Source organism: Pseudorasbora parva, chromosome 25 (genome assembly GCF_024679245.1).
Source record: "Pseudorasbora parva isolate DD20220531a chromosome 25, ASM2467924v1, whole genome shotgun sequence".
Taxonomy (NCBI): domain Eukaryota; kingdom Metazoa; phylum Chordata; class Actinopteri; order Cypriniformes; family Gobionidae; genus Pseudorasbora; species Pseudorasbora parva.
Genome location: NC_090196.1, coordinates 31,843,890 through 31,865,612, shown reverse-complemented (window position 1 = coordinate 31,865,612; position 21,723 = coordinate 31,843,890). Strand labels below are relative to the sequence as shown.

Here is a 21,723-nt window from a genome sequence, read left to right as displayed (position 1 = left end):
TTTTTTGCAGTGAAGGAATACTCCTAAATATAACAATAGTGCACAAAAAGATTTGTATATGCACGCTCTATGTGAGGGGTCATTGTGTGCACAGTGACGGCACTACGGAGGGGTTAATCATATCCACTAGAGTGAAAACAGTCACCTGAACCCTTCACACACACACACACACACACACGCTGTCCACCCTGAGGGTCTGAGAGGGACCGAAACAAAGTTCATGTCACGCAAAAGTACAGCAGCTCCCACAATGACCTCATAAATCCATAACCTCCCACTCAACCTCTCTCTCTCTTTCTCCTCCTCCTCCTCCTCTTCACATTCCAGTCATTCCTGATCTGTGAGTCCTTAGCGTCTGCTCAGCTCCAATAAACAACTAACACACACAAGCACATTATTACAGGACTTGTGCACACTACAAGACAAACCTGGAGGAAACCATTAAACCATCTCACGCTTAAAATAAAGGCTCCAAAAGGGTGTTTTCACAGTGATGCCTAACTTAAAAAAACAAAACCACCATTTGATTCCCCAAAGTACCTTTTAGTGAACATTTCATTTTTATTATTATGAAATAACATTTTGTCCAATGGAAAGGTTCCATGAATGTTCAAGGCTCTTTAAAGGGTTAGTTCACCCAAAAATTAAATGTCTGTCATTAACTCCTCACCCTAATGTTGTTCCACACCCGTAAGACCTCCGTTCATCTTCACACACAGTTTAAGATATTTTATATTTAGTCCGTATGCAAGTGTATGCACACTATACTGTCCATGTCCAGAAAGGGAATAAAAACATCATCACAGTAGTCCATATGAGACATCAGTGGGTTAATTAGAGTCTCTTGAAGCAGAGAAAATACATTTGGGTCCAAAAATAACAAAAACTACGACTTTATTCAGCATTGTCTTCTCTTCTGGGTTTGTTTTCAATCCTCAAATAAAGATTTGAACGGTCACATGATTTCAGCAGTTTGGCAGTTTGACAAGCGATCCGAATCATTGATCAATACGATTTGAGGATTATTTGAGGATTGAACACAAACGCAGATAGATTTGTGATAGAACCTTTATTTTTTAGACTCTCAGCAAATGGAGACTGTTAAAGTTAAAGACTTTCTTCTCAGATAAAAAAACCCTCTCATTGGCTCATTCTGCAGCGTCAGTTTCAGTTTCTCAAACATCTGTGGAGCGACAGATAGAGAGCGGGCACATCTGTGCGGCAGACGGTCTCCTGAGGGTCAGCGAAGGGCACACTTAGGGTTCACCAATGTGCACTCAGAGTGAGATTTCACTGCGGGGATCTCAAAGAGAGGAAAAAAAACATGAGGAGCCAAGAAAATCAGAGAAAATGATTTTTACTGCTTGTTCAAATTGCTAAATTAAAATGAGCTAAAGCAACACAATTGCTATACATTTTATCCTAGCTTAATTTGACTTAAATTGAAGTTTGCTTAATCCGTTTGTGTTGAGATTAAATTAATGATTTGTGTTGCATTAACATAAACTGGGCGGGGCTTGTTAGTTCCCAGCATGGTTTGCATATGGCTAAATCAAGAGAGTGTAAATGTTGTTATTTTATATGTAAAAGTGTTATTTTACGTATTTTTGAGCAAGATGAGATTGTGTTTAGTGTTTAATATTCAATTGGAATTTTTAGAATAATTTAAATTACCATTGTGGAGAAGAGTGGAGCAATTTCTTAGGCTGTGGACTAAACAACTAATGTTATTACAGCTTTGCAGAAGGGGCTGTTAATATTAAGCATATAAGAAGCTAATGTGTGCTAATACCCAGCAAACATTGGTCCGACGGCAACGTCGTGTCCCTGGCCAAAAATAGTCGCGGTAGGACGGCATGAATCAGTAAAAATGTGTAATACAGAAACATTTCTTAAAAATGTATTCAGATACGTTTGTTCATGTCTACAGTTCTCTGGAGTTGTATGTATAATTATTACTTCGACTTTTAGCTCCGTGTAGTTCAATATACACCCTGTTGTGATTCGGTTGTGAGAGGACGTCACCTGGCGACGTCTTTTACACATGCAATTATAGTCCATCCTGACCCTTATGTTATGAAATCCTTGTGAAATATGCAAAAGCTGTGCTTACCTTATACATTGGTTAATGCTGCAATAATTAATTTAAGTGCATCAAGTAGTATTTAAGAGGTTGTGAATAAGACGTCCACTGACGAGATAGCAGGAAAAAAACAGGAATTATCTTTATGAAATACACAATTTGCATGCAAAATAAATATATTTACTTTATCTCATTTAATTAATTATAATCACAAAGTGCCCATGTGGTTAAGTGATTGTAAAGCTGCATTTTAGTCATTTTTTTCATGTTTTATGTAGGCCTATTCATTATAATTTTTATGTAAAACAGATACATTTCCATTCACCATTTAGGTCTGAGTTGGATGAAGATAGCCAAAACTGTGCTGCCAAGATGTAGTAACAATATATAGTAATAGCGCGTTATAAATAAAATCTATTATTATTAATACATATTGCGATATTACAAAATCCCGCGATAGGATATAATCTCGCGAGATATGCTCTCCCGGAAGGCCGGACGGGACCGTTGAACAACCACGAGGAGAGGAATTGGGGAGTTGTATCGGTATATTATTAAAAATCTACTGTTGGGTAAGTACATGTCACATGCCTGTCCTGTCTTGTGTGCACTTGTGGGTTTTGTTATGTTGAGCATGTGCTCGTGTCCCTGTCAGTTCCCTCCCCCTTGTTATCTGATTATTGGTTAATTTGCCCCACCTGTTCTCCCTCATTATCTGCCTTGTTTGTTCCCTTTATAATCTCCTTGTGTTTGTCAGTCTGTGTTGGATCCTTGTGTATGTTATGTCTGCGTCTTCCGGTTCCCCGTGATTTCTCTGTTGGTATGTTTTTGAGTTATGTTACAGTCCTGATTATGTGTTTTTCCCCCTCGTGGGTTTTTGTGTTGAGTTTATGTTTTATTTTATAATAAATTATAATTTTCTCACTGCACTTGAGTCCTCGCACCAATTTCCTGTTTCCTCGTGTCCGTGACGTAACAGAAGGATCCAACCACTTGAGGACTCAGCAGGACTTGTTTTTTTTTTGTTGTTTTTGTTTTTGTTTTTTCTCCCGGTATCCTCCTATGGAGTGGGAGAAGAACCTGCGGGTAATGCGTTACCTGAACTCCCGGTACATCCGTCAACAGGGGACGGATGTGCAACAGTTCGCAGGCAGGTTCCTCAGGGAGGTGGACCATTTTAGACTCAATGAGGCAGAGTGGAAGGAAGCTTTTAATCTCTGCCTCGACATGCCCCTCTCTCCGGAGGTAATGGATAGTATGGGGAGTCTGGGATTCTGGGAATTCATCAACCGCCTGGGCCCCAGTCCTTCCATGGTCCCAGTGCCGGCGGATCATATGCTGGTGGTCCCAGTACCGGCGGATCGTGTTCCGGTGGTCACGATTCCGGCGGATCGTATTCCGGTGGTCCCAGTACCGGCGGATCGTGTTCCAGTGGTCCTGAAACGGAGGAGGAGAAGGAAGTCTCCCTCCGTGCCTTTTCCGGTGGTCCAAGTTTCAGTGGTCCCTGTGCCGGTGGTCCCTGTGCCGGTGGTCCCAGTGCCGGCGGATCGTGTTCCGGTGGTCCCAATGCTGGCGGATATTATTCCGGTGGTCCCAGTGCCGGCGGATCATGTTCCAGTGGTCCCAGTGCCGGCGGATCGTATTCCGGTGGTCCCAGTGCCGGCGGATCGTGTTCCGGTGGTCCCTGTGCTGGTGGATCGTGCTCCGGTGGTCCCTGTGCCGGTGGATCGTGCTCCGGTGGTCCCTGTGCCGGTGGATCGTGTTCCGGTGGTCCCTGTGCCGGTGGATCGTGTTCCGGTGGTCCCTGTGCCGGTGGATCATGTTCCGGTGGTCCCTGTGCCGGTGGATCGTGTTCCGGTGGTCCCTGTGCCGGTGGATCGTGTTCCGGTGGTCCCTGTGCCGGTGGACTCCGTTCCGGTGGTCCCGAGTCCGGAAACGGCCTGGAGGTCTGTGATGGGATGCTTTGTGGTGGCAGTCCTGCATGCGTGGAAGGAGCACAGGGCTTTATCCGAAGCCCCGGAGGCAGTTCCGGTGGTCCCAGTTCCGGTGGATCGTGTGCCGGTGGTCTCAGTTCCGGCGGATCGTGTTCCGGTGGTCCCTGTGCCGGTGGATCGTGTTCCGGTGGTCCCAGTTCTGGCAGATCATGTTCCGGTGGTCCCAATGCCAGCAGATCGTATTCCGGTGGTCCCAGTGCCGGTGGATACTGCTGGACTGGAGAAGTTTCCCCAACACCCTGCCTGCGCCGCTGAGGCGCCCTGCTCTCCCTGCGCCGCTGAGGCGCCCTGCTCTCCCTGCGCCGCTGAGGCGCCCTGCTCTCCCTGCGCCGCTGAGGCGCCCTGCTCTCCCTGCGCCGCTGAGGCGCCCTGCTCTCCCTGCGCCGCTGAGGCGCCCTGCTCTCCCTGCGCCGCTGAGGCGCCCTGCTCTCCGTGCGCCGCTGAGGCGCCCTGCTCTCCGTGCGCCGCTGAGGCGCCCTGCTCTCCGTACGCCGCTGAGGCGTCCTGCTCTCCGTGCGCCGCTGAGGCGTCCTGCTCTCCGTGCGCCGCTGAGGCGTCCTGCTCGCCGTGCGCCGCTGAGGCGTCCTGCTCTCCGTGCGCCGCTGAGGCGTCCTGCTCTCCGTGCGCCGCTGAGGCGTCCTGCTCTCCGTGCGCCGCTGAGGCGTCCTGCTCGCCGTGCGCCGCTGAGGCGTCCTGCTCTCCGTGCGCCGCTGAGGCGTCCTGCTCTCCGTGCGCCGCTGAGGCGTCCTGCTCTCCGTGCGCCGCTGAGGCGTCCTGCTCTCACCGCGCCGCTGAGGCGTCCTGCTCTCACCGCGCCTCCCTGGCGCCCCCTGCACTCACCGCGCCTCTCTGGCGCCCTGCTCTCACTGCGCCTCCCTGGCGCCCCCTGCACTCACCGCGCCTCTCTGGCGCCCTGCTCTCACTGCGCCTCCCTGGCGCCCCCTGCACTCACCGCGCCTCTCTGGCGCCCTGCTCTCACCGCGCCTCCCTGGCGCCCCCTGCACTCACCGCGCCTCTCTGGCGCCCTGCTCTCACTGCGCCTCCCTGGCGCCCTGCGCTACCCGCACTGCCCTGGCTGCCTGAACTCTATGGGCCGCCCCGGCCGCTTGAACTTGGTGGGCCTCCCGAACTCGGTGGGCCGCCCTGGCCATTCGAACTTTGTGGGCCACCATGGCCTCCTGAACTTTTTGTTTTCCTCGTTCCTCCCTTGTTTACCCCTCCCTTGTCTGTACCTTCTTTGTCTGTCCCTCCCGTGCCCCCCTGGTCTGTCCCTCCCGTGCCCCCCTGGTCTGTCCCTCCCGTGCCCCCCTGGTCTGTCCCTCCCGTCCCTCCCTGGTCTGTCCCTCCCGTCCCTCCCTGGTCTGTCCCTCCCGTCCCTCCCTGGTCTGTCCCTCCCGTCCCTCCCTGGTCTGTCCCTCCCGTCCCTCCCTGGTCTGTCCCTCCCGTCCCGCCCGGGTCTGTCCCTCCCGTCCCTAGTGGAGCGTCTGGTAGCCGCTCCTTAAGGAGGGGGTAATGTCACATGCCTGTCCTGTCTTGTGTGCACTTGTGGGTTTTGTTATGTTGAGCATGTGCTCGTGTCCCTGTCAGTTCCCTCCCCCTTGTTATCTGATTATTGGTTAATTTGCCCCACCTGTTCTCCCTCATTATCTGCCTTGTTTGTTCCCTTTATAATCTCCTTGTGTTTGTCAGTCTGTGTTGGATCCTTGTGTATGTTATGTCTGCGTCTTCCGGTTCCCCGTGATTTCTCTGTTGGTATGTTTTTGAGTTATGTTACAGTCCTGATTATGTGTTTTTCCCCCTCGTGGGTTTTTGTGTTGAGTTTATGTTTTATTTTATAATAAATTATAATTTTCTCACTGCACTTGAGTCCTCGCACCAATTTCCTGTTTCCTCGTGTCCGTGACGTAACAGTACATTTTGTATTATTTGATTAACATGCTTGAGTTTTACTTGTTTGACACGAATGAAATGGAAGAAATGATGCTACATTGTCAACTGAAATGTACTGAGTTTGGCCAAGTAGAAAAGTTATTTCGAACATATAAATAGAAAGTATGTTAAATGATACCGTCAAAATTATTACTGTAACTTATTAATGTATCCTTTATATGATGTAATTTGGGCCATATGCCAATCAAAAAAATATATTGTTCCTTAATATAATTTTTATTGGTAACATTTATCTATTTAAGGGACATCTCAGCCCACCTGTCTTTCACTTTCTCACAGACACAAACCTAGTTAAGGGTCTTTCTCACAGACACACACCTAAGTTTTTTTTTTAGGGCAGCACAGTGGTATTGAAGAGGGAGCGGACAGATGCTGATCCCCCAACTGATGGATCCATCTAACACCCATTTAAAGCAGAACATCTTTTATACAATAAAATAAAATGTAATGCTTTTATGTGTTTGTTTTTATTATTATATCATTTTACTTATTTTTATTGATTTTTGTCATTTTCCCATGTAGCACTTTTGAGATTCTTCGGAATGAAGTGCGTTATAAATAAAATGTATTATTATTATTATTATTATTATTATTATTATTATTATTATTATTATTTTTATTATACATGTTGTTCCATTGTTTTTTTATTTTGCTGTACTCCATTAAGCTATTTTGAGAATACATGCATGTAATTTACCTCACATTTTCCCTTTTATTTATTAAAAATAAGATATATATTCTCTTCCCTCAGATGCTGTGAAGAGGTGGAACCCGAATGCTCCAGACTCTGAGATTGATGCAGTGATGGAGGAACACCTGAAGCCCTATACAGGAAGAGCTGGGGTGGTGCTTACAAAAATGAGCCAAAACACTTTAATGTGTTTAAGCCAGGGATAGTTCTCCCAAAAATGAAAATTCATTGTTATCCCTTTCAATGTTCTGCTGTACACAACTATATTTGGAAGCCAGTTTGTAACCAAGCAGATATAACCTCCCATTAACTAACATTATATTATTTGCCTACTTTAGTAGTTAATGTGTTGAGATCTGTTCGGTTACAAACGTTCTTCCAAATATCTTTGTGTTCAGCAGAACATAGAAAGGTATACAGGTTTGAAACATGACAGAATTTTCATTTTTGGGTGAACTATCCCTTTATATAGGCAGTAACACTTTACAATAAGGTTGTATCAGTTAACATTAGTTAATGCATTAGTTAACATGAAACGAGCGATACATTTGTTACTGTGTATTTGTTCATCTTTGTTAACGTTAGTTAATAAAAATACAGCTGTTCATGTTAGTTCACAGTGCATTAACTAATGTTAACAAGATTTTAATAATGCATCAGTAAATGTTGAAATTAACAAAAATAAAGAAATGCTTTATAAGTGCAGTTCATTATTAGTTAATGTTAACTTTGAACCTTATTGTTAAATGTTATCTTAAAGGCTAATAATTCAGTATTTTGAATTTGGTGTTTTAGTTTGGTTAACAGATGTTAAACAATGATGAAAAATAAAAAAAGAGGAAAAGTTGTGGCTGTTCAAAACAATAAAATGTTGTGGTAAATCAGAACATGCTGTTTTTTTTTTTGCTTATGTCCTCAATGTGTTCTTGTTTGTGATGCACGTGATTAAAACGTTGTATGGAGGTTCAGGTCTGACTGGACCTATTTTGGACCTTTTTTGAACCTTGTCAAGATGTGTTAAACCTCACGCCATAACTGATTGCCTTTCACGATGTTACACAATGGGTGTGTAATTATTTTATATATGCAGGCTTATAAATACACGTAAATTATGTAGCAACGCATTTAAACAGCCAGAAGACGTCGCATTTAGACGTCCAGGGACGCGCAGAAGAGACGTGCAGTTCACGGCCAGATGACGTCAAAGACGTCGATTCAACTTTCATTTTGGAACTATTTTTCAACCGGGACGGGACGTGTAGGATTGACGTCTTTTCAACGGTCATTAAACGTCCAAATGTTTGCTGGGTACTAGCTAAAGGTTTGCCAAGTAGCTAGTGCAGTATTATAATTGAGGTGTTGCTTCCCGAGAGGAAGCTTGTTGTAGTCTACCAGCCGCTTGTAGTCCTAAAAAAGCGATTTCTTTCGCACAAAAAATTGCCCTTTGCTTTGAGCGTCATAATTTTGCAGATGTTGTTATGCTTAGACAGCAACACTACACTCTTAGAAAAAGGCTTCATTGAGGTTCTATATAGAACCATAGGGTTCTTTACTCAAATGCTAAAAAGGTTCTACAATGACAAGAAAGAACCCTTTTGGCACAAAGGTTCTTTAGGCTATTATTCTTTTATGTATTACATTATTCAGCAACTTTTGTAATTAAAGGGGGGTGAAACACTCAGTTTCAGTCAATCTCATGTCAATCTTGAGTACCTATAGAGTAGTATTGCATCCTTCATATCTCCGAAAAGTCTTTAGTTTTATTATATTTATAAAAGAAATATGGGCTGTACCGAGTCTTTCCGGAAAAAAACGAGTGCCTGGAGGCGTATCGTGTGGGCGGAGCTAAAGAATGACGAATGCGAACAAAGCGGTGACGTCCTCAAGCGTGGAGAAGCCCATCGCTATCGATCTCAGCTATAGATATATGATCCAGCATCAGATCCGGAGGCTGAAATAAATTGAACAGGAGAAACAGCAGCATCAGGATGTCCGTCTCTGTGGTATGGACTGTATTTAGGGGCCTGTCAACATTTGTGTGTCTTTACTTGCAGTTTATGAGGACATGATTCGGTTTATGGACTATTGTATGCGACTAAACCTTAGCAGTAGCAAGCAAAACGGTTTTGCACGTCAGACTAGTGTAACGTTATACAGAGAACAACAATGGAGTCCGTTAGCGCATTTGAATGACGAAGCACGCGATCGTGTCGTTTACTGATGTTTACTCACGGGACGATCGCCAACAGCACAGACATTTGAAGCAGTTTTACTCACCGGCTGCTTCCAAAGCAGGACCGAACCTTTATCGCTGGGACCGCTCCGTCAAAAACACACTTCTTTGGTATGATTTGGTGAAGTCCTGACAGCAGTGGCGTGGAGATCCACTTTGCGACGCGACTGAAGCGATGTTGTGAAGCTTCTCGTCATTTCTGCGTTCAAATCGGTTCAAATGCAGCGCTGCCTTCCCGGAATACTGTGCTGAAGCGTTGAAGTCGCTCGACGTCACCCACAGGAATAAAGTGGAGCGCGGCGCGGACTATAGCGACGACTGGATCTGCAGCTGAGCGAGTGTTTATGGGCGTGCATTTCCTCTCTCGCTCTAGTCACGCGCGCGCGCACCCTACCGGGAGAAGAGCCCGTACGGCCCATACAAGGACCTTCCGCTCTATCGAAGTCAAGCCGACCCATACTCGAAAAAAACTCTCCGAAACTTGTGAGAAACCGGAAGGAGTATTTTTGACACAGAAATACTCCATCAAACGTCCAACATTAGTTTTTGAAACTTTGTCTATGTTTAGGATGGGAATCCAAGTCTTTAACAGTGTAAAAAGCTCAGTATGCGTGAAACAGCATTCCCCCCCCCCCCCCCCCCCCCCCAAATGATTGTTTATTAAACTGTTGTAGTAACTTAATTTCACATTTTAATCATGCATAAAAACTGAAATGTCTTATAACTCTTCATAATATTGATTAACTAGGCAAAGCAAGGCCATTTTATTTGTACACTCTAAAAAATTCTGTGTAAAAAACAACCCAATGTTGGGTCAAATATGGACTATCCCAGCAGTTGGGTTGTTTTAACCCAGCGACTGGGTTGTCTTAAGCAAATATTTAACCCAACCGTGGAATTAAAACAACCCAATCGCTGGGTTAAAACAACCCAACTGCTGGGTTAGTCCATATTTGACCCAACATTGGGTTAAAAAAACCCAACATTTTTTAAAGTGTATAGCACATTTTCATACACAATGGCAATTCAAAGTGCTTTACATATAGAAATTAATTAAAATAGTGATAACATAAGCAAAAGAAATTAGAAAAATGCATAGTAAATACAAATAGAAAAATAAATAAATAGATATAATGGTGGTGAGTAATAACATAAAATTATGGTGAGTATATATAAAATATATATAAATTTTCTAACCCCCATATCTTGAATTTTGTGACAATTAACATGCATTCATAAATGCATTTGAATACACTGAATAATATATAATACAGAAAGGACAAAACAAATGATAATGAATGAACCCCTAAAAGGGTCTATATAGAAGCTTTTTCCCGTTTACAAAGAACCCTAAAGGGCTCTTTTGATTTGATTGTGTTCTATATAGAACCTTTTAGGGGTTCCAAATAAGTAGCGCCGATAGAACCTTGTGAGGCTCTATGTAGAACCCTTTTCTTCTAAGAGTGTACACACCAACTAAAGTTAAAAAAAATAAAAAATTGAAATCATAATCAACCACTCCTTTAAGAGTGAAAGCCGAGTTGGCCGGTGTGTGAGTATGTGTGTGTGTGTGTGTGTGTGTGTGTGTGTGTGTGTGTGTGTGTGTGTGTGTATGTGTGCATGTGTGTCTGCATGTGTGTGTGTGAGACTGATAAGCCTCCTCAGTGTCCTGCACTGATGACCTCTGAGGGGCCACGACCCCGCGGTGACCTTAGCAAAACAAAGAGAGGGAGTGATCTTCAACAGAGCAGCACAAAACACACACTGACTCACTGACAGCACTCAGAGACCTCAGACGTGAAGCAGCCTCTGACGGGCCTGTGAAAACTCAAGCCTAGGTGAGGGACGGGGCGCTTTTCCATCTGTTTGACACCAGGGCAGGCTAATGAACATCTACAGCACATCTCAGCACACACACTCACTCCTTTTCTACAGTCTTTTACCGTTAAAATCTCGATCATTTTTTACAGTGCACACACATGCATGAACTGTATTTAAGAAATTGTAATATTTTTATTTTAAAAAAAAATAATAATATTTATAGGCCTATATAAGATAAATTCTATATAAATTATACATATTTATTAAATATTACATGCATGTATATATAAATACACACACATGCATGTATATATTTAATACATATTTATGTATATACTTTATATAGAATTTATCTTATATATAAATATAATTTTTTTGAATAAAGATATAACATATTTTATTAAATACAAAAACACGTTCCGGTCATATTTCAAAATTAAATAATATATAAAAATGTTCAGTTGAATTTTTTCATTTAAATTATTTAAGTTTTCAATCCCATTACCTTATTATTTTTGATATTTTTTTATTTTTATTTCTGTGGTTCTGTGTTATCACTACAATGACGCTTTATTTAAATCAGTAAAAAATGAATTTAACAACAAAAACTAAGGTACACTGTAAACAATTATATGTTATGACAACATGTTTTTACATTGTTTTAACTCATCAAAATAAGTTAAGAAATGTTAAACTTTCTTTATTAGTTATATAACATATAACTCATTTTTAAAGTCAGTTTAACATAATTTAAGTTGAAATAACTTAAACATCCAAGTCGATTGTACTGCAAAAAGTCAAAATTTGCCTTTTTTTACAGTGCATGTAGGATCTTTTTTTTTTTTTTTTTTTTTTTTTTGCAAGATCAAGAAAATAATACTTTTATTTCTGCAAGGATGCATAAAACTGCTAAAAAATGATAATAAAAATGTTACAAATTATTTATATTTCTAATAAATGCTGTTCTTTTGAACTTTATGTTCATCAATCCTGAAAAATAAAATGCACCACAGTTTCCACAAAATTATTGTTTTCAAGCATTGATAATAATAATAATAAATGTTTCTTGAGCATCAAATCATGAGAATAATTTCTGAAGGATCATGTGACACTGAGACTGGAGAACTATATATAGTATATTTTTAAGCTGTAATTTATTCCTGTGATCAAATTTATCATGAATTTATCATCATTTCTCCAGTATTCACATATATATAATATTGTGAAATATTATTACAATTTAAAATAAGTGTTATATAATATATATATATATATATATATATATATATATATATATATATATATATATATATATATATATAAATATATATATATATATATATATATATATATATATATATATATATATATATATATATATATATATATATATATATATATATATATATATATATATACTGTATTTTTGATCAAATAAAGGCAGCCTTGGTGAGCAGAAGAAACTTATTTCAAAGATATTAAAAATCCTACAGACCACAAACTTTCAAACTGTAGTGTTAATATACTTTAATTACATTACAGTAAGGAGAAAGAGATTTTTTTCTCATTACAATAATACTAATTTGTGTGAAAATAGTGAAAAATCATGGTTAGGAAATGTCCAACGCTTGATTTATTTAAAAGCTGACTTTGCATCCTCACAAATCCACGACTCGTAAGCCAAAATGCACAAATGTTTGCCAACATGTGATTTCTGAGAGTCACACAGCCGGGATTTCTCCTTCTACAGCACCCATCCCATATTCCTCCACAAAAATGTCCATTTAACGACAAGTCCTGATTTTTTGAACAACTTCTGAACAGGTGGAGAAGTGCTCCATTATGTGGGTACTTATCTTGCGACGAGATGCTTGGGAGCCATTAAACCATGGCAAATGTATTTCTTTCAGCGGCTGTGTGTAATTTACGGGTCGGGAGAGTGGAATGCATTACGGTACAGTGACGACCAAAGCCAAGAAATGTTTTCTTTGGCAAAGCCTGTTGAGTTTTCACCCGGCCGGCACACCAAAAACCAAACAAACCTAAGTGCGCTGGTACGCTTAGCTGGATAATAACTCTGATGTGCGACACACGTAACAGCCAGTGAGTTTCCGTGCAAATAACACCAATACAGAAGAAGGGATGGCGGTGGAGGAATTTTATTAAACCTCTGGAAAAAGGTCACGAGTGCATTGTGGGAATACTGGTCATTCTTTCACCGCTCAGCACTGTAGATTGTCGCTATTTGCGTGATTATCTGAAATTGCTGGGCCAAATGCAGCCATGAAAGAAGCTCTATCTGATTTTGGCCTATCACTGCTGGGTTGAGGTTTGTCTTATAGCTCGAGACATTATAAATCTTTGGCTCTGCTTCCTGACCTCAGGAACACTGGGAGCACGCGCTTTCCTCAACTACAGAAACTTATATAGTGTCGGACTAACACTTTACAGCCTTCTTTGAATCTAAAGTCTTTTAAACTGAACCCTGCATCATCTAACCTGGATAAAGCACATTTGACACTTGTAAATGTTTCGCAACAGACAACCAAACAAAAACTGCATCAGTGTTAATCTCATTAAACATTCAGATTGATTCAGAGGCAGCTTTTTATCAATTAAATAAATAGCTCATAAATGATGTAAAATTCTCATTCTAAACCTGTACGAGTTTTTTTAAGAATCATTTTTCTATTTCCATGCAAAAACATTTTAAAACACGAGTAAAAAATAAATGGTTTAAAGATATCAGTTTATGTTTTTTAATTACAAAATAAAATATTGATTCATTTATTTTATAGATTCATTTCATATGTTAAATATATTTTAATATTTAATATTTTAATAAATAAATTTGTTAAACTTGATTTATAGATTTTTTTCAAATAAAAATAGATTAATACATACATTAATACAATTAATAATAATAAAATTAACTATTATTAATTGTATTATTTAATTTTATTATTTTTAACTTGTGTGTGTGTGTGTGTGTGTGTGTGTGTGTGTGTGTGTGTGTGTGTGTGTGTGTGTGTGTGTGTGTGTGTGTGTGTGTGTGTGTGTGTGTGTGTGTGTGTGTGTGTGTGTGTGTGTGTGTGTGTGGTGTGTGTGTGTGTGTGTGAGCGTGTGTAAATGATTATATAATTTTTGATTAAAGAATATGATTAAATAATATTTGTATTAAATTATGAATATTAATTTATTCAGAATGTAATATATAATTATATTTAATAATATATATTTTAAATTCATTACAATTTGTTAAGTTTGGTTTATTCAAAAATATTTGATTATATATATATATATATATATATATATATATATATATATATATATATATATATATATATATATATATATTTAATATATATATTATATATAATATATATATTATATATATATATATATATATATATATATATATATATATATATATATATTAATAATATTACATTCATTACAATTAATTCAAATTCAAATTTAACGATACAAATTTTGCCATATGATGGCTTTGTATGTGTGAGGAAACAAATTTGAAGGCTTTGAATGCCATGAGCCAAAGAAATTAATGTCAATTTTAATTTTGGTGTGAACTATCCCGTTCGCAGCTTGACCGGTTGAGAGGTGATGAGTATTGATGGATTACGCATGATGAGTGATTTGTCTGAGCCGATAGTGGCTGATGCTGAGCTCGATGTAATCCTAGTGTTAATACTATCAGGAGGAGAGAGAGCCCCCCCCCCCCCCCCCTCTCTCTCTCTCTCTCTCTCTCTCTCTCTCTCTCTCTCTCTCTCTCTCTCTCTCTCTCTCTCTCTCTCCCTCTCTCTCTGCTGTAAATCCAGTCATGTCTGTGTGCTTGAGAAGAAGCAGCTGGAGGTGAACTGAAAGGCAACACACACACAAACTCACTCAACAGGGTCGTAAGCGGGGGCCGCAGAAACAGGTGCAAACCGCAGCGCTCTGTCACCCCCTCTTTGTGTTTATTTGTCCCTCTCCGTCGCACATGCTCAAAGGGTAAACGTCCATTCTCGTGTCGGGTTACACCCTCTCTGCCTTGAACTCGGAGCTCTGGACGCCCATAGCGTGCCATTCCGGACGCGCTTTGCCGCTCCCAAACTACCGGCCCCAACCCTTGGACTGATAGATCCACCCCAGATGCCCCCTTTTGCCCCCTACGACCCCCCCTCACCACCTCTGCAGCGATATTGACACGGCTTTATGAAGCTACAGCTGATCGGAAGATGACAGACAAACATCCTCTCGCTTTCATTCTCATCCAGCGTTCGGTCCAAATCAACCTGCACCAACCCATCATCGGGTCGTTTTTTGCCATCAACATGTCTGCATCAGACAGACAGACAGACAGACAGACAGACATTTATAGTCAAAACACACATTGGCTACAGGCTATTTATCGCGATGCATATACAGATTAGTGCCGCACAACTAATTGAAACAAATAAATTAAAAAGTAAATATATATCATATAGTAAATAATACATATCTGTATAATGGACAAGCAACAAAAAAACTTGTTTTGTCAGAAAGAAATGTAAAAATGTTTTGCTTGTCCAACCAATTAATCAACCAACCCAATCAACCTATTAATTAACAAATTAACCAACCAAATAAACCAACCCAATCAACTAATCAATCAACCTATTAATTAACAAATTAACCAACCAAATCAACCAACCAACCAACCCAACCAACAAAATCAACCAACAAATCAATCAACCAACCAACCAACAAACCAACCCAATTAATCAACTCAATCCACCAAACCAATCAACCAACCAGTCAATCAACCAACCAACCAACCAACCAACCAACCCGATCAACCAATCAATCAACCAACCCAATCAACCCAACGAACCAACCAACCCAACTAACCGATCAACCAACCAATCAACCAACAAACCGATCAACCAATCAACCAACCAGTCAACCAACCCAATCAACCCAACGAACCAACCAACCAGTCAATCAACCAACCAACCCAATCAATCAACTAAATCCACCAAACCAATCAACCAACCAGTCAATCAACCAACCAACCCAATCAATCAACTAAATCCACCAAACCAATCAACCAACCAGTCAATCAACCAACCAACCCAATCAATCAACTAAATCCACCAAACCAATCAACCAACCAACCAGTCAATCAACCAACCCAATCAATCAACTAATTCCACCAAACCAATCAACCAACAAATCAATAAACCAACCAACTAAATCCACCAAACCAATTAATCAACCAACCAACAAACTAACTCAACCAACCCAACTCAACCAACCAAATCCACCAAACCAATCAACCAACCAACAAACCCGATCAACCAATTAATCAACACACCCAATCAACCCAACCAACAAACCAACCAACCAATCAACCAACCAATCAACCCAACTCAACCAAACCAAATCCACAAACCATCCCAAATAACCAATCAATCAACCCAATCTATTACACCAACCAACCCATTCAAACAAACAAACAAACAAACCGATCAACCAATCATTCAAACAACCAACCAACCCAACCAACCAATCAACCCAACCAACCAACCAAACAACCCAATCAACCCAACCAAACCAATCCACCAAGCCTACTAATACAATCAATCAACCAACCAATCTTTCAGTCAGTATTGGTGCAGAAATCTCATCAAAATCCCAGATTGGCTGCAGAGAAAATGCAGAGAGGCAAAAGGGGAGGGGCATACCGTACATCTTGCCCTCATCGGAGAGAATGATCTTGCGTCGACCACAGGGTGGATAAATCGCCAGTGCCTCTTGAAAGCTCTGCTCAATATCCGGACTCCACACGCCCTCTGCATCATTCTCCAGAGGCTTATCCAACCCCTCGCTCAGCTCCTCGCTAGCGCCCCCCGGAGAGGACGCTGATACCCACTCGGACGACAGGATGGTGGTGGGAGAGAACAAAACACCCTAGTGGATCCTGGCAGGAATGACAGGGCGGGTGAGGCTCCGTGGTGGGCAAATTAAGTGCTTTCCCAGATCCGGAACCGGGCAGAAGCTCAATCCTACAGAGGGAACATGTTTAGTTGCATTAGAGCTCAAATCTTACAATTCAAATATTTAATTTGTATTAGACGGCTGAGAGCATTGATAATTTTTAAAGAGTTCAATCCAATTCTTTACATTAGTCTACCTTCATTTTACTGAAGTCCAACTTAAATATGTACATTTTTCCCAAATAATTTTTGAATTACCTATAAGTAAAAACCTCATTTTCAAACATAATATTGCTTAAAAGTAAATGTTTTCTCTGACAACGCAATAGTTAAATTATAGCTAAAATTAACAAAAACATATGTAAGGGATAATGTACACCCAGCTGGCTGTTATAGCAGAATAAACCGCGACAGAGTGATCAGGACCCCGACGCGAAGCGGAGGCGCAAAGCGAACCGGCTGGGTGTACATTATCCCGCTTATAACACGGCTACTCAAATAAATTAGACACAAAATATTGTCTTTAAATTAAATATTTTATTAGCTCTTACGCAAACTGCTTTAAGCCTTTATCTATTGCTGCTAAATGTTGAAAATGAATGCTGAAAGGGTTAGTTCACCCAAAAATGAAACCAAGCCTATGATTTATTCACCCTCAAGTTATCGTAGGTGTTTATGACATTCTTCTTTAAGACAAATACAATCAGAGTTATATTTAAAAAGTCCAGGCTAACGTTAATCCCAGCAGTTGTTGCTGTTTTTGAAGTCCATAAAAAATGAATGTCATTTAGGGAACGTCAAATAACGTGCTCCACACGACTCCGATGGGTTAATAGAGCCTTCTGATTCAAATCGATGCGTTTGTGTAAGAAAAATATACATATATAAAACTTTATAAAGGAAACCCGCCTTGAAGTCTTACATTGTAGCCGTGGCTGTTTAAGCCACAAGCAGGCGCCAGCGTTAAGCATAGAAGTAGAACCGGTCAAGATAACTCGTAGTACCCGGATGAGCGGTTGTTATCTGGAAATAACATACCGCTGGAATGCGCGATTGACCAATCAGAATCAAGTATTTCACAGAGCCGTGTAATAAAGTTTAATAACAGTAGGTGGCGCTGTCACCACATTTGCTTAATATTCTTGTGGCTATGTAGCACACAAAAGTTTATCTGGACAAATGGTGCTGAACGCCAGAAATTCATGAAGACGGCAAAAAATAAGGTCAGGTCATTATCTTACTACTGCTTTCACATATTAACATGAGACTTTGTATTTATGGACAAACATTTTTTACAGCAAAATAACGAAACTGGTGTTAAAACATCAAACATTCAGTAAGGGACTTTTGTGTGACTTTGTGAAACTTTTGTGGGAGTAGAAGCATAAAAAGGGGTGTGTGAATCCATTAAAAATGCTACATATTGTATGCCAAAAATATTACATATTGTGCCTTTAATTTATTCTCAGAAGATTCAATGAAAAAAATATAGCTGTGATTACTGGGGTTCAAGCGGTTTAAGGCACTTAAGCCAATGTTTTAATTTAGCAAGCATGTAACCACTTAGATTATAGATGGGAAATATAATTTACAGCCAATACAGGGAATTAACTAAGGAAATATGTTTTTAAAATCACCCATGGTCTGATCTCCATAAAAGTTTGCGTGCTTGTTTAGAATCATATGTCGCATGTGCTCACCTATTTTCATGATGTTCTGAGTTTTCGATTAGAAGTTTAGGCTTTTGCATGCACTTGGCCACACTCATTTACTAAAAGACCCAGTTATAGCTATCCAAAGGGTAAAGTTCAGAGTCCAGAGAATTGTACTGCATTGGTTTTACTGAGGTTCAGCTAAGAAAAACCTAGAACTAGTCCGCAAAAGTAGGTTTTTTTTACATAGTCGCAAATATTTAATGAACGATTTGATTGACAACCGTGGATTTTCAGGCCAATTGTTCAGAATGAGGAGATCTAACATATGATTTGAGATATTATATTGTGTGTGTGTGTGTGTGTGTGTGTGTGTGTGTGTGTGTGTGTGTGTGTGCGTGTGTGTGTGTGTGTGTGTGTGTGTGTGTGTGTGTGTGTGTGTGTGTGTGTGTGTGTGTGTGTGTGTGTGTGTGTAACTTTGCGTAAAATTCAATCGTTTACACACTCCAGGTGCCGATTTCTTTCATGAGTCAAACAGGCCCACCAAGTTTCGTTCTGATCAGCCTCTATTAAACTTGTCTAATAGGTGCTCAAACATCATTGCCCGATGTTTGAGACACACATATGCCCTCATAAACAGTCATGGCACCTTTGGGCAAGTCTTTGGACGAAGACACTGCATGCCAATTTTCAAGTATCTCAGACTAGCGGTTGCGTTGTTTTAGCTATTTTCAAGTTTTGTTCCTGTTGTAGCGCCCCCTAGTGGCCAAACTGCAAGATTTCTTTATTTGACCTCAGATTGAGCTCAATAACATGTGTACCAAATTTGGTGAGAATATTTAGTTCTGTTCAAGAGTTATAGGCATTTTAGTAAAAGTGTCCCCGCCCACATCAAACATTTTGGCGCCTCTTAGCGGCCGTGAATATAAATTTCTATTTTTTTTATTATTAATAATTCATATTTTCTCTCCAGAGAATATTTTGAAAAACCTAGGACTTGTTCGCAAAATTATAGGTTCTGGACCAAATTCAAAATGGCGGAAAAAATGAATGGTGAAAACAACTTGTTTGTCTCTAGCTTTTTCATGATTTTGATCGCTGAAGCGCCCCCTATTGGCCAACCTATTTCTAAATTGAGACCTACCATCAGACCAAGTTTCGAGTCTCTAGACCTTACGGTTTAGTCTGCACGATCAGTTTGATTTACAGTCAGGTAAGAGGCGAAACCTCAGTCATCAGCATTATCAGAAAGCTCCCAAGACTTCATAATCCCACTTGGAAAAAACGGCTTGGTTCGGAAATCACATTACTAGGGGACGCAGAGTGACCCCACATCAGTCTAGTAACCTGCAGCCAGTCACAGATATTTAAAGAGACCTGATCAGGGCTCACTCAAATTAAAACACACGCTTTGCTTTCTGTCATTTCCACTTCATGAGTTTAACAGAGACATCCGTGTTAACCCGGAGTGCAAAACTTTTAAAGCATGTTGTCAAAAAAGCCTGAAGGTCTTGATTAGTGGGATCAGGTGTTTAGGGTTGAAGCTAAAGTCTGCTAGCCTAGAAATCTAGACGCACCCTAGCGGCAGCAAATCTAATCTGCTGCGAGTGTCACATCGTGCATAGAGTCAGTGGGTGGGACTTACGCCCGTTTCACACATACTCCGTCTGCAGTGCGTGTGCGTTGCGTATTTTTTTCCGTACCCATGTTAACGGATGACAGCTTTCACACTGCACGCGGATGCAGTCCGTCAGTCCGTTCCAGGAGCGTTGCGTCTGCAGCAGTGCACGGATCGTTTTGGTACCGAGTCTATTTTTTGCTGCGCTGCGCTGCGTTGCGTTGCTGCATTAAAGTGATAGAACATTGTTCGCATTAAAATAAACATGTACTGACGCGAAAGTCTAGTAATTACAACACGGATGCATATCATTTAAAATATACTCTTGTTTCAAAGTCAACACATGGCTTTTTTTCTCAAGTAAAGCAACAAAACGACACCTTATCTGGCATTTAGGTTAAAAAAAAATGTGCCGTAATGGAGAGCACTCGTACTTTCTTGGAGGTGAAATGCAAAGTTATTTTTGACCTGCAGGATTTCTTTTCAAAGGGTTTAAAAACGAAAGAAAAGACGAGAGTCGGCTGTTTTTGAATAGCCTATTCTAAGTTTCTAATTTAAAATGTTTATGATTTTAGGCTATAACCTATGTTTAAATGTTTTGCCTTTTGTGTGAGCTAAATCTAAAGAATATTTATATATAAATATGAATTAATGAATTGAAAAAAATGTTGTTTAAATGTAGGCTTGTAGCCTACGTTAACCTGTCTACTCAGAAAGATTAAACAAAGAGAATTGCAATTCTGATGAGCTATGATCAGTAACAACTTCTGGATTTTAAATTAAAAAATCATTAATAAATGCTGTGTTTGTGGTATGTAAAAGCGGATCAGTTGCGGACTGCAAACGCAGCATATGTGAAAGGACTACAGGGTGTGGGGCTCCTGCAACGCATACGCAACGCAACACGCACCGCACACGCACTGCAGACGGAGTATGTGTGAAACGGGCGTTAACATAACGACGGCCGAGTTGCGCTTGCGTGCTTCTAGTAACACAGAAACTGGCGAACGGCGGTCTTTCGAATCAGCTCTGACCGCGACTCTGGAAGACTTGGGGCCCTATTTTAACGATCTGAAACGCGAGTGTCAAAGCGCGAAGCGCAAGTAACTTTGTGGGCGGGTCTCGGCGCTGTTGCTATTTTCCCAGCGGGATAAATGGCTCTTGCGCCTGGCGCAAATCTAAAATGGGTTGGTCTGAAGTAGCTTCATTATTCATAGGTGTGGTTTGGGCGTAACGTGAATAAACCAATGAGAGCATCATCCAACATTCCCTTTAAAAGCAGCTGCGCAAGTTCCATTATGGATCGCTATTATTATGGCGTATTTACCAGGCGCACGCCAGGAGCGGTTCACAGCCGAGGAGACTGATGTTCTTGTAAGAGCAGTGAAAGACAGAGAAGTTGTGTTGTATGGGGATGGGAGAAACCCACCCAATAGCGTCAGTTAAACAGTTTTTTCAGTTTTTCAGTCGATTTTTTTTCCTGGTTCTTGACGGACAAACCAATTTGTCAGATGTCCTTATATACATATATGTCTTGCCACTATTGGGCAAACAGGTCTGATCCTTAATTACTACAATTAGCCTGAATCATTTGTAGATTTATGCCTATTTTTTCACATCTTCGTGGCACACCACAATGATTTCCGTCATCTCGTGTTAATATTTTTTTAGTGTAACAATTTATGATTTGCAAAAATAACTGT

General features: G+C 40.7%; 1 protein-coding gene across 4 annotated transcripts in view; it reads right to left on the bottom strand.

Annotated features, from left to right (window-relative positions):
- Window positions 1–21,723, bottom strand: part of LOC137065527 (transcriptional enhancer factor TEF-3-like) — a 58,221-nt gene that overhangs the window by 31,458 nt on the left and 5,040 nt on the right. For 3 of the 4 annotated variants that reach the window (XM_067437201.1, XM_067437200.1, XM_067437199.1), the window contains exon 2: window positions 16,499–16,819. In XM_067437201.1, coding sequence (XP_067293302.1) covers window positions 16,499–16,505 — 7 coding nt within the window. In that variant the 5' untranslated portion in view covers window positions 16,506–16,819. The remainder of the gene's footprint in view (window positions 1–16,498; window positions 16,820–21,723) is intronic. The other variant, XM_067437202.1, reaches the window with a different exon arrangement.